General features: G+C 51.3%; 6 protein-coding genes across 6 annotated transcripts; 5 read left to right on the top strand and 1 right to left on the bottom strand.

Annotated features, from left to right (window-relative positions):
• Positions 1–621: 621 nt before the first annotated feature.
• On the top strand, positions 622–2,313 carry ASPBRDRAFT_201412 (uncharacterized protein; the record flags this gene model as incomplete). Its single annotated transcript, XM_067621548.1, has 1 exon — positions 622–2,313. The coding sequence occupies one exon, from the start codon at positions 622–624 to the stop codon at positions 2,311–2,313; it is 1,692 nt and encodes a 563-aa protein (XP_067473148.1).
• Positions 2,314–2,740: 427 nt separating this feature from the next.
• On the top strand, positions 2,741–3,518 carry ASPBRDRAFT_60155 (glutathione S-transferase family protein; the record flags this gene model as incomplete). Its single annotated transcript, XM_067628177.1, has 2 exons — positions 2,741–2,893; positions 2,955–3,518. 2 exons carry the CDS (start codon positions 2,741–2,743, stop codon positions 3,516–3,518), a joined length of 717 nt encoding a protein of 238 aa, XP_067473147.1.
• A 419-nt stretch (positions 3,519–3,937) lies between these two features.
• ASPBRDRAFT_139217 (glycosyltransferase family 2 protein) lies at positions 3,938–5,827 on the bottom strand (the record flags this gene model as incomplete). Its single annotated transcript, XM_067619071.1, has 4 exons — positions 3,938–4,513; positions 4,570–4,695; positions 4,742–5,329; positions 5,378–5,827. 4 exons carry the CDS (start codon positions 5,825–5,827, stop codon positions 3,938–3,940), a joined length of 1,740 nt encoding a protein of 579 aa, XP_067473146.1.
• Positions 5,828–6,875: 1,048 nt separating this feature from the next.
• ASPBRDRAFT_435645 (acyltransferase family protein) lies at positions 6,876–8,879 on the top strand. The gene has a single exon (XM_067625021.1). The coding sequence runs from the start codon at positions 7,202–7,204 to the stop codon at positions 8,510–8,512; it is 1,311 nt and encodes a 436-aa protein (XP_067473145.1). The 5' UTR covers positions 6,876–7,201; the 3' UTR covers positions 8,513–8,879.
• A 366-nt stretch (positions 8,880–9,245) lies between these two features.
• ASPBRDRAFT_60152 (uncharacterized protein) lies at positions 9,246–10,635 on the top strand (the record flags this gene model as incomplete). The annotated part of the gene is made up of 2 exons (XM_067628176.1): positions 9,246–9,653; positions 9,700–10,635. 2 exons carry the CDS (start codon positions 9,246–9,248, stop codon positions 10,633–10,635), a joined length of 1,344 nt encoding a protein of 447 aa, XP_067473144.1.
• Positions 10,636–10,830: 195 nt separating this feature from the next.
• On the top strand, positions 10,831–12,605 carry ASPBRDRAFT_201407 (phytoene desaturase family protein; the record flags this gene model as incomplete). Its single annotated transcript, XM_067621547.1, has 5 exons — positions 10,831–10,939; positions 10,985–11,106; positions 11,160–11,693; positions 11,750–12,538; positions 12,588–12,605. The coding sequence occupies 5 exons, from the start codon at positions 10,831–10,833 to the stop codon at positions 12,603–12,605; spliced, it is 1,572 nt and encodes a 523-aa protein (XP_067473143.1).
• Positions 12,606–12,770: the final 165 nt, after the last annotated feature.

Raw genomic sequence — 12,770 nt, 5'->3', positions numbered from 1 at the left:
CAACCCCAACACCTCCGATCCACAGGCACTCCTGTTGTTGCTATGGTCAATAATACTAGCTTTTCCGTGGTTGACATTTGGGAGGAGTAGCATGATGGTTCGAGCCGGACAAATCCAGGAGTCCCCGCCTCTGATTGGGGACCCCAGGCTCCTGGTCTGACGGGCCGGAACTATGACGCCAACGAGGGGAGAAGATCTCTTCCGCCGTGCCCCGAATGGCATTGTTATCAGGATTTGTTAGCGAACCCCTTCTCGGTTTACCCTTTTAGGACACCCATCTATTGTGGTTTGCTAATTGGAGTTTCTGGGTAAGCCTTCACGTCATGTCATCACTGGCACACATCGGCTACGAACTCCTGCGTGCCAGGTGCCCGGAGGAAGAATAATGTACCGTGCAGGGGAGATGCCATCCACAAGAGATCAGCGATCTATAAAGATCCCTCACGTCCCACCTGGCAATCAATCGTCACTCCAGCATCATCCTCAGTCCAATCGACCTCCTCTCTTTCAGACCTTCCTCAGATACTGATTGGTCCTCTCTACAATCTTTCTTTCTATTTACTCCACCCCGCATGACAAGGGTTCCCATACTGTGCTAGACTGCGCCTCGGCTCTATCACCATGACGGCCACTGAGCCCACCACGCAGGACGATGCCCCTGTCAATCAGGGTACGTTTGACGAGAAGAAGTCTGGCAAGACAGACGACGCTCTCCGGAACCTAACCCGCCGATCGGAATCGGACGATCCTTTCACCCAGCAGGCTGAACATGCGTCCCAGCCAACTTCTGAGAGTGATACCGATCTTTCCAAAAAAGAACGATCTGATGGCAAGCGGGAGCTAACTGAGGACGATTGTTACGACAAACTTGGCTTTTGCTTCCCTTGGTACAAGAAATGGACCATTTTAACCGTGGTCTTCATGGTTCAGATGTCCATGAACTTCAACACTGGTGTATACTCGGATGCTCTCACCGGCATTGAAAATGAGTTTAATGTCAGCGCCCAAGCGGCCCGTGTCGGGCAGATGATCTTCCTGGTTGCCTACGCCTTTGGTTGTGAGCTGTGGGCGCCCTGGAGTGAGGAATTCGGGCGATGGCCGATCATGCAGCTCAGTTTATTCTTAGTCAACATCTGGCAGATCCCTTGCGCTTTGGCACCTAATTTTGGTACCATCGTGGTATGCCGTTTCCTGGGTGGTCTGAGCTCTGCTGGTGGCTCGGTCACTCTGGGTATGACTGCAGATATGTGGGAAATTGATGACCAGGGGTTTGCGGTCGCATACGTCGTGCTTTCTTCGGTGGGCGGCTCTACGATCGGTCCCGTCTTTGGCGGCTTCATTGGCCAGTACCTCACGTGGCCATGGGTATTCTGGGTGCAATTGATCGTCGGAGGCTTCACCCAAGCTCTACACTTTCTGTTGGTTCCCGAAACTAGATCAACCATCCTCCTGGATCGGGAAGCCAAGCGTCGCCGCAAGTCTGGCGAAGACCCCAACATCTATGGCCCCAACGAGTTGAAGGAAAGTCGACTTAGTGTGAAAGAGATCTTGAGAATCTGGAGACGTCCTTTTGAGATGTTCATCCGCGAGCCCATTGTCCTTTGTTTGTCACTCCTGTCCGGATTCTCTGACGCTCTGATTTTCACTTTCACGGAATCCTTCACCCTCGTTTTTGATCAGTGGGGCTTCAATACCCTCACCAACGGCCTCGCTTTCTGTGCCATCCTGATCGGTTATATCATCGCATACCTTATCTTTCTGCCTGACATCTGGCGGCAACGCCAGATTCGCAAGAAGGAGGGCAATGCTGCCCGTCTTGCGGAGCGCCGTCTTCTTCTGCTTCTTTTCCTAGCTCCGCTCGAGCCCATTGGCCTGCTGGGATTTGCATGGACGTCTATCGGCCCTGCCTATGCTCCCTGGATTGCTCCAATGATCTTCGCCTGTTTGATCGCGATCGCCAACTACGCGATCTATATGGCTACCATTGATTACATGGTAGCAGCCTACGGTGTCTACTCTGCCTCTGCGACCGGTGGCAACGGCTTTGCTCGTGACTTCCTCGCTGGGATTGCAACCATGTATGCGACCCCTCTGTATGAGAACATTGGTGGCAAGTTCCATCTGGCCTGGGGTAGTACACTGCTGGGGTGCATTGCCGCGTTGGTGGCCATTCCGATCTACGTCTTCTACTGGAAGGGTCCCGAAATTCGTCGTCGCAGCAAATTTGCCCAGACCCTGGCCGCCGATCGCGAAAGACATGCTGGTCGTCGTGCCAGTCAAATTCGTCGCGAGTCGCAGCCGTACCCTGTTTAGGTACACCGTTCGAGATGCCTGCATGACCTTTTTATGTTGCCATGAGCACACGATACCCCGCTAGTCATATTGTTCCATCATGTGTTATATAACATGCCCAAATATAAATAGATTATACCCTAGATTGTGCAATATAACGTCTTCGATGACGAATTCCATCGCCTTTCTGCGTCACTAACCCTGTAGGACTCGCAGAATAATTGATAGGCCGGCGGTGATGCCATGCAGGCTAGAAATCACCCGGCGGGCAGGGCATTATTAATCGCGTCGTGGAAGCTTTCTTCCCGCGTTTCCTCCCCGCCGGTTCCATCTGCCGATGCCCCGCTTCTACCGGCCTTTTTATACCCGCTGCATGTCCCACCGATTATCTTCATCTTCTTCACAACCGGACAGCTGTTTATACCGTCCACTGAATCACATAGCCATCATGTCCTCCCCCAAGATCATTCTCTACACCAACCGCGGCTGCCCCTGGGCTCACCGCGCCCACATCGCTCTCCAGGAGCTCGGTCTTCCCTTTGAAGAGGTCACCATTGACTTGGACACCCCACGCGAGCCATGGTATCTGGAAGTTAACCCGGTATGTCCGACCGTCACATCCACCCCCCACAAACCTTAGCTGACCAGGCTCAATATAAAAGCGTGGTCTTGTTCCCTCCCTCTCCTATAACGGCGAAATCATCACCGAATCCGCCATCGTCGCCCAGTTCCTCGCCGACGCACACCCCTCCCACCTGGTCCCCCCCTCCAACACCCCCGAGGGAGCGCTGCAGCGCGCCCGCATCGCCTTCTTCGTTGATACCTACTCCAGCAAAGCTGCCCCACACTACAACACCGCCCTGCGTGGCGCCACCGAAGCCGACCGGAGGGCCGGCGTCGAGGCCTACGTGGCTGCTATCAAGAAGGAGATCGAGCCGCTCCTATACCAGGGATTGGAGGGCAAGCAGCACGGTCCGTTCTTCGGTGGGAGTGACAAGTTGACCTTGGTGGAGGTGCTGCTTGGATCGTTCCTCATCCGTCTGCACGCGTTCGCGGACAAGGAGGCTGGACTGATCGAGCCCGGAATTTGGGAGGCATTGGCGGAAGCCAAGAACTTTAGCCGTTGGGCACAAGCTACTCGGGAGCATCCCAGCGTCTATGGTATTTTTGATGCTAAGGACAGCGCCGAAAGGACTAAGAAGAAGCTCTTGGCGACCAGGAAGTAGATGTAATGTCTAAATGTTAGGTTGATGACGAAATATATATCTTGAATCATTGTCGGAACACTCACGAGCGATTTCATGTCAGAGTCTTGGCTATGTATGATTTACTTACCGTCTAACTAAACACGGCACTAATGTGACGGTCATGTATTTTGTGGAGTAGATTAATCAGGTGACTGAGGACGTCTATTCTTTCTGTATGCCCGGTTGTTTCCCAATTCTCCCCTCCGTTGCCATTACCCCTTCAGCATCAATGGACATGGTCTCTCCATCGGTCCTGTGAATGTACGACTATTTTCATATCCTTTATCACTCTTCCGCTATCCTCTAGGTAATGCCCAAGCATATTACACCAGGTAAGTCGACAAGGGAAGCATCCACCATTGTGCCGATCGCCCACTCAGCAGATCTGACAGCTCCTCTTACTTTGCGACAACCATCCACCATCCACATACAATCAACACAGACACAACTCCACCAAGAACAAACGCCACCACATCCACCGAACCCGGCATCAATGACGTTGCAACATATCGCCCCGAGGCACCACCCAGGATAGCCATCCAGAAGACAAAGAACCCGACTTCCCAAAGTTTGAGACGCAGCTTGGATTGCTTGCCCACCTCTTTGTTGGCTCTCATGGTCGTCCCCCATGAGTCATGGAGCACTGTCAGAAAGCTCCACACCTGAATGGCAGGCAACGGAACATGATAGAACAGATTTGCCGGAAGGCTCCACATCCACTCCGTCATCGTTGGGCGGTATGGATTGCGAAGCACAAGGTAGGTGATCGTCAGCGTAAGACGGCATGCGTAATCCTGGAATGAAAAGGCTCTAATCACGAGCATCCCGGAACAGAGGTACAGCACAACAGTTAGGGGCACGATAAAGGCGGCAAACTGTCGCCGAAGGGCGGCGAAGAACAGAATGGGAGACTGCATGAGGTAGACATCTGGTCGGTGGAAGCTTTCGACATGCACAGCTCGGCTCCAGCGAACCTGGATATCTTAGCATGGTGCTTATCATCGAGTCGGGTACATCTCTAGACACATACCTGTTGCAATAGCCACCTTCTGAATGTTGTGGGTGATTCAGTGGCAGTCATCACGTCGGATGCGAAAACCACTCTCCAACCTTTCAGAAGGAGACGAGTTGTCAGATGTCGATCCTCGTTCACAACCTGCATGGTCAGTATATGCTCATATATTGGTGCGGAATTATCTCACCATCCAATGTCCGAGCACGCTTTGCTTATACCAAGCGAGCAACTCTCCACTCACCGCGGAAAAGCGAAAAGCAGCAGACGGTCCACTTTGGCAGTCATTTGCGGCAGCGGCACCAGTAAAAGAACGTGCCAGATACAGCTCGTTCAGGTAGACGGCGTTTCCCAGCTGCGTGATAACTGTTTCATCTTTGTTGTGAATGGTGAGTGCTGTACTGGCACCCCCAATCCCGGCATCCGCGGCACATGTTGCCATCGTACGGGTCAATGTATCGGGCATCACAATCGAATCTGAGTCAGATGTCCATAAGAATTCGATGTCGAGAATGTCGGAGAGCACCAAAGAGATTATAAAGGATGTGAACATGACGCCCTTCTTGTGCATGTGTGGCTGGCTCACGCATAGTCTAGAGATCGCCTTCTCACCGACTAGAGCGATCTCATTCTTCTCAAGAGCTCCTCTGGCGACGGAGCAGCACTGAGCAATAATCTCAGCATCGGTTGTCTTGGAGGACCTGGCTCGGTCCATCTGCATGGCAATCTCTGCCAAAGGGATATCTAGGTGCATCAAGGCGGACGTTTCCGGGTAAACCTGGTCAAGCAACGTCAATCAATGCCATACAGACAGAGGGTAACACACATCTTGAAATACTTCCACCATCTCTCGATCCTCTTCTGCGTCTCCATCTATACATGCAAGGAGAAACCTGCAGTTCTGCGCCTGCGAATAGCTCTCCAATGCCCGTTTCCACAGGGTAGGCTCCTCCCTATACCCAACAACAGCAGCCACACAGTCCAGCCTCTGCTCGCTTGACTTGCCCTTCTCGGCAAGACCAAGGCTACCGTTCTCTTCCTGTAGAGCGGCATCCCTGCGTCTCTGGTTGTTTCTCCATCGACAATACTCTGCCAGGATGATATTGGCTATCATGTCGAAAGTCAAGGGTTGCTCGAGATACATCAAGCTGTAGAAATATATCACACCCGCGACGATGCAGCCAAGGAAGTTGAAGGTTTGTCCAGCCAGGGACACCAATCGTTGGCTGGAGCTTATGCCACTATGTGGCTTCAACGGTTTGGGGATGTAGTACATAATGGAATGAAATAAGGTTTTCGACGGCACAGAAGGCGTCAAACCGTTCTACTGAGAAAGGGCCCAAGTGTAACTGATCTTGATGATGGTAAGACAGTTTGTTCTGCCTTCTTTGTGGCATTATATGTGACTTGAGCCGCTGCCTTTTATGGCCTGTGGCAATGCAAACACATTTTACAACAGCAATGAGCTATCCGCCCTCATCGTTCGATGGATCAAGGCGTGCCCAGCTAGTGCTGATGCCAATGCATTCTCCTATCCAGTTACCTTGTCAGGTTGCTAATGTGATGTTGCGCAGTCCCTGCATATGGCGGTGATGAAGCCTGCCGTGCGAACGATCAGCCCATGTTGGATCAAGCTACGCGGTCTTCAGGCGGCCGTAGACAACAGACTCACATATCGTGCTCCATCACCTGCACATAGCCTATAAGCGCTAGGGAGATGTACCACCAAGTCAAGGCACCCGAGTTCATCCCACTAGTTGGAGGCCACGATTTCCGTGTTCAGATTGATTACGGATGCATTGATTTGACCTTCCAAATTTATGGTGTTGTCTATGAATCCTGTGATATCCTGAGTGCCAACAGCAATTATCCATTGCGATTGGGCACGGATTACCTCGACGTCGGCATTGCGCGCGAGCCGGGATTGCATGCAGCGAGCATGCACCGTTGATATTCTTCAAAGTTTAACTACACTATTCTTGATTGCCCAATCTCACGTGAGGATGGTAATATCCTCGGATGTTGACCATTCCCTCTATAGCTCTGACTACTGTCACAAAGGATCCCGGGAAAATCGACGAATCTTGTGATTTTGGTTGGTTATGTCATAGCATGTTCAAGGAGTGGCGAGGATACCGATATACGACAAGTATGATGATAGATCTGTGATCTACATAAGATGTGTGAGTTCTAATATTTACCTCGTATCCAGACCCTGCTGATACGATAGTGCTTATCTCACTACCACATTATGCTGAGCTGTTCAAGTAATGCAGCCTGCGCCTAGTGGCCTTGATCGGGATTTGATCCCTGACCGGATTATGGAGGATCAGCTCCGTGATCTGCACCTAGCCGTCCAATAAGGAAGTAAGGCGCCAATGTTGCGATCTTATGCATTAGGTACCACACTGCCTTGATATTTGATAGGTAGGATCTGTTCGGTGATCCAGTAAGGGCCGCGCCACAGCCGGTTCTTCAATGTTACGCTTCCGTGCCATTCGGGATTTGTGATTCAAATCATCGCAACTGTACCAAGCGTTATTGCTGGCCGTGCTTTTTAAACCCCGCAGTCGACGAAAATGTCAGAAATGTCACACCATAATCCTCCTTGTCCAAAGCGTATCCCTATTCTCCAAAGCTAATACTCACTATGGCATCAACGGCCTCAGCCAAGGCCAGAGAGAATTGGCTGGATGGTCTGCGAGGCATAGCCGCGGCAATTGTGGCCTGGTTCCACTTCACGGTGGGAGAGATGGGAGCTCCCTATCGATCATTCTGGGCTTCGCCCGCGGAGGACAATCGCCGTTTCTTCCAGTTACCACCGTTTCGCTTACTCTTTGCGGGACAGTCCATGGTTCTTCTCTTCTTTGTAATTTCAGGCTATGCCGTGTCCCTCTCCATCATTCGACTCCGTGATGATGCCCCCGCCCGTTTTTATCGAAAGCTTACGTCTTCCGTCTTTCGCCGCGGGTTTCGACTTTACATTCCTGTTCTGATTTTGTGCATGATTTCTCATGTGGCCTATTACATTGGCGTGATTGACTGGGTCCCGGGTGACCGGGAGGGCTGTACTGGAGCGCAGCCCTGGTCAGCGCTTCAACCTCATCTCACCTGTCTCATGATGACCTTTTTAACAACTCTCAATCTGAGTGGCCCGTTCTATGTGACAGGATATAATTTTCACCTGTGGACAATCTCATATGAGTACCAATGCTCAATGGCGGTCTATCTGGTGATACTCGGCCTTGCATCGATCAGGCCCTTGATGCGGCTGACGGCAATCGCCTGTTTGTGCGCCGCCTTCATGTGGTTCGGCTCACCCATTATATCAACATTTCTTGCGGGTCTCTTGTTTGCAGAGCTTGATGTACTGCATGAGGCATCCTGGGATCTATGGGAGCCTGGCCAGACACGAAAAACGAGCATCCTTGGGAGAAACTGTATCAATGTCTTCACCGGGCTCGTCTTCGTGAGCGGCATTTACCTTTTGTGCCTCCCACAAGATCCGACTTTCCCACCCGACTTCTGGTTTCAGTCTCACCTCGAGCTACCGTTCTATGTAGAATCCGAGATCCGCATCAGGGGGTGGCACGCTGTCGGGGCGATCCTTCTTGTTGGAACGCTCAGGCGCCATCGATTCCTTCGAGTTCCGCTAGAGTCTCGTCCCGCGCAATTCCTCGGCAAGGTTTCTTTCTCACTATATCTGTTTCATCCTTTATTCATCATGGTCATGCGCAATCGCATCCTGGAGGCTGTCTGCCGTTATCTGTGGGGGATGGACTTTTGGCAGACGCAGCACGACGCGTCCGCCTGGCATGTCATCTTCCTGGCATGGACCGTAGCTGCGGCAGTCATGGGCCCATTGTTACTCCTGTTTTCAGTCTATATGTCCAAGATTGTCGACCGGAAGTCAGTTGTGTGGTCGTATCGACTGGAGAACCTCGTCAGCGGTGCCAGGTGACGCACACTGGGTTTACCGACACTAGAAGGTGTTTGCTTTTGCTGAAATGGCGTGATGTAGAAAAATATTCGAAAAGTCGCCAGAGGATTGACATTCACCGGGAGCAGGTCTTAAGTGGGTTGGCGGTATCCCCGGCATCCCCCGCGTGAAGATCATCACCTAATTCAGTGGATCAATTCTCTGTGCACTCTTGCGTGTCAGCTTTCAGATGCATTAGTCCCAGATAATGATCATAATTGGCTGGCCTTGTCAGCACAACTGAATTGCCCCTCTTCAGCTCACCTCGCTTCCTGCAACTATATCTCCTGCCTGAATAAGTAACTCTGAATTGTTTTCCGTGTTTGGACACCGCAGATCAATACATAATATAACCCATCTGTCAGCTCAGGCTTCCGAGGTGCCTGAATCCGGCCGGGTCCGAGTAGGTGGTCGCTGATCAGGCGTGCCAAACTGTAAGCTGACAGGAAGTCTCGGCAGAGGACCAAGCACAGGGGCAGTGCGGAAAACCCAACACTTAGCAGAAATGAGGCTATCAACTCGACTGCCTGGATTTCAGTTAGATGCCAAGGCAGCTGTGCGTCATCGCTGGGGCTCAGCATACACAAGAATGCGTTGCGACAGTCATCATGAATAGAAACAAGCTGGAAATGGAGCCGCGGCCTACTGCCCTTTAACGAATATACCTCACTGCTTTCAGGGTATACTGAACCCCTCAAAATTACTTACTACCACCATGCGGCGCATCCTACTGTCGCTTGCACTGTCTATTCTGTTGTTATTCATCTTCTTCAAGGCGAAATACATCCGAGATCACACCGTCCGCATCGTCACGCCTGGATTGGATCCAGGGAAGCATATCTCAGTCTCCCACTCTACAGGCGACCAGTTTCATCCCCTTAGACTGACAGAATGCACCGGCACAACTCCCGGTTACTACGCACCATGTCTCGCTCAGACACTACCCCATGCAGTATCCGCTGAGGAGCTTATATACCCTGCATTTACCATCAGCCCTCCAATATTCGCTGCCTCCCGTCCCGAAGATGCCGAACGGTGGTGGAACACTACCTGGATGTTGTGGGATCGGGCTTATACAATCGACGGTCGATTGCGTTATCCCGAAAAACACGGTCAAGTCTATGTGAGTCTCACATTTTTTACATAAGAGACAGAGACTCATATTGCAGGTATTTCAAAACGTTACTTTATCAGCCTCTACACCATTCGACAAGTGGATCATGCAATCATGCATGTCCAGCTTCGCTCCAACCTCCCATGTTGTACCTAGCAGCGACAAGCCCACTCATGACAGCGTGCTGCTTGCAAATATCCCAGACTCGTGGTCATTGCAGCACTTTCTCGATCGTGGCATGCGGGTCGTCGCTCAGTCGCGAGACTATCAGACGCACTACGTAGCTACCGGGCGCGAGGGACACAAGTCTGTTAAGGAGTTGTGGTCCTCCCTCGGGTATCCAGCAGACCAAGTGCTGCACGGCGATACGAGCTTCGTAGCATCGGAGCTCATCTGGAGCTGTCGTGCACCGCTCATCCACCCCTGGCTGACACGGAAGTCCCTTTCTCTGCTCAGTCCTGATGATCTTCAGCCAGTGGAGAAGCCAGCTCGGAAGCTGATTTTATACATGACACGCTCGAACGGACTAACCCTCAATGCGGGCCGACAAGTACTTAACGAGGATATCCTCCTGGCAGATATCCAATCCCTTCTCGATAGGAGAGGAAAGAAGGAGAAACTTAAAGTCTTCAACCACGAGGACTTCCCCAGCACGGACGCACTGATACGCTACATTCATCGGAATGTGAAAGCAGTGGTTGGTCCGCACGGGAGTGCTTTACATAACCATCTTTGGGCTGCAGAGGATACACTATTGGTGGAGTTTATGCCAACAACTAGGCCGGACTTTACTTTCTATGAGGGCGCAAGAATGCGCGATCAGCCGTACGCTGTACTGATGATAGACCCGGTAGATGAGAAGCATAACATGGAGGTGGATGTACCTGATGTGCTGGATATTCTGTCGGAGAGGTTGGACCAGCCATTGGAGATGGGCGAACGAGTGAAAGTCGCGTATGATTGGGAGGCGGAAGAATTGGGAGTTAATTAGCATGTTCTGCGCGTATACCCAGATTAAGAGAACTCAAATTGTTGTACCGGACTGTTTGGTGTCCTTTTGTTGTTTGGGTTTGATTTTTCCTGTTGGCATTTGGCCTAACCATGGATACCTGTCACTAGACTTCTGAAGTATAAGCTCATGACGCCGATATCGTCAGCTAAGTTGAAACATTGTCTACTGCATAACATGCGCACTACTTTAAGCTTCGAGCAGACGCGTCAGAAGTTGCAGCCATCCATCAACTTGTCAAAGCACCTCTCCAGCCCAATGGAGCCTCCCACTGCCATAGTAGTTGGTACGAAAACCCCTTCTTCTATACTCCTATCTAACCAAGCAACAGGTGGTGGTGCCGGCGGCGTGGGCGTCGCAGCGCGCCTCGCCAAAAAGGGCTACAAAGTGACAGTCGTCGAAAAGAACGCAGACATCGGGGGGCGCTGTTCCCTAATGAAAAAGGATGACTACGTACATCCCTCCTCTATCTATATCTATCTCAATTCAATACTGATTACAGCAAGCGCTTCGACCAAGGCCCCTCTCTCCTCCTTATGCCATCCTTCTATCACCAAATCTTCCACGACCTGGACACCTCCATCTCCGCCGAAGGCATCACCCTCCGCAAATGCGAGCCCAGCTACCGCATCTGGTTCGCCGATCACGATCACATCGACCTGTCCAGCGACATTCCATCAATCAAAGCCCAGATCGAAGCCTACGAAGGACCACACGGGTTCGAAGGGTTTCTTCGCTTCCTGATCGAGTCCGGTCGACATTATACCTTATCCTGCGAACATGTGCTTCATCGCAACTATCCCACTATTTGGAGTCTACTCCGATGGGATCTGCTCGTGGCGTTGCCTAGACTGCACATCTTCGAGAGCATCTACACCCGTGCGAGTCGCTACTTTCGCTCTGATAAACTCCGGCAGGCATTCACGTTCGCGAGTATGTACCTGGGTATGAGTCCGTTTGATGCTCCAGCGACATATTCTCTACTGCAGTATACTGAGATGACGGATGGGATTTGGTATCCTGTTGGGGGATTTAGAACTGTATGCCCCTTTTATCACCCTTTTACTGTGCATGATACATGTTAAGATATATATAGATCCTCGACGCCCTAGTAAACATCAGCATCCGCCACGGAGCGACCTACATCCTCAACAACCCCGTAACACGCATCGAACTCAGCAACGACCAAAAACACGTAACAGGAGTGCATCTAAGCACAGGGGACACCCTATCAGCAGACATAGTAATAATCAACGCGGACCTCACCTACGCATACAACAACCTGCTCCCTAAGACCAGCTACAGCGAATCGCTAGCAAAGAAACCCACCTCCTGCAGCAGTATCTCATTCTACTGGGGACTAGACACCACGATTCCAAAACTAAAATCCCACAATATATTCCTCCCGGACGCATCAGAATATAAATCCAGCTTCGATACCATCTTCAAGAAACACCAGGTGCCCGACAATCCCTCATTCTACCTGCACATCCCAAGTAGACTCGATCCGTCAGCTTCACCACCAAACACTGATGCTATTGTTGTCCTCGTCCCTGTTCCGCACCTCTTACCTTCTACCTCATCACCATCATCCCCCCTAGCAACTCACAACAAATCAGCCCACTGGCACACAACAACCACCACCCTCCGCTCCCTCATCCTATCCACAATCGAGAACCAAACAGGCACCAACATATCCTCCCACATTCTCACCGAGAGGATCGAAACCCCACTCACCTGGAAAGAGAAATATAATCTCGATCGAGGGGCCATACTCGGTTTGTCCCATTCATTTCTCAATGTCCTGTGCTTTCGGCCCAGGATTCAGCATGATACTATCCGCGGATTGTTTTTTGTTGGGGCGAGTACCCATCCTGGTACTGGGGTGCCGGTTGTGTTGGGGGGGAGTGGGGTTGTTGTTAACCTTATTGAAGAGTGGGTTAAAGGGTTAAAGGGGGGGAATGGGTGGAGGAAATGGGGGAATAGGGGGGTGTGGATTGGTAGTGTTGTTGTGGTAGTAATTGTGGTGGTTGTGGGGATAGGGATGAAGGATTGGTTGTGTGGGTTACAGAGAGTATGGATGGATGGAGGGTGTGATGATTCGAGTTGGCGCGTGT

The sequence above is a fragment of the Aspergillus brasiliensis genome, assembly GCF_001889945.1.
Source record: "Aspergillus brasiliensis CBS 101740 unplaced genomic scaffold ASPBRscaffold_26, whole genome shotgun sequence".
NCBI lineage: Eukaryota > Fungi > Ascomycota > Eurotiomycetes > Eurotiales > Aspergillaceae > Aspergillus > Aspergillus brasiliensis.
This window is presented reverse-complemented; position numbering and strand designations above follow the sequence as displayed.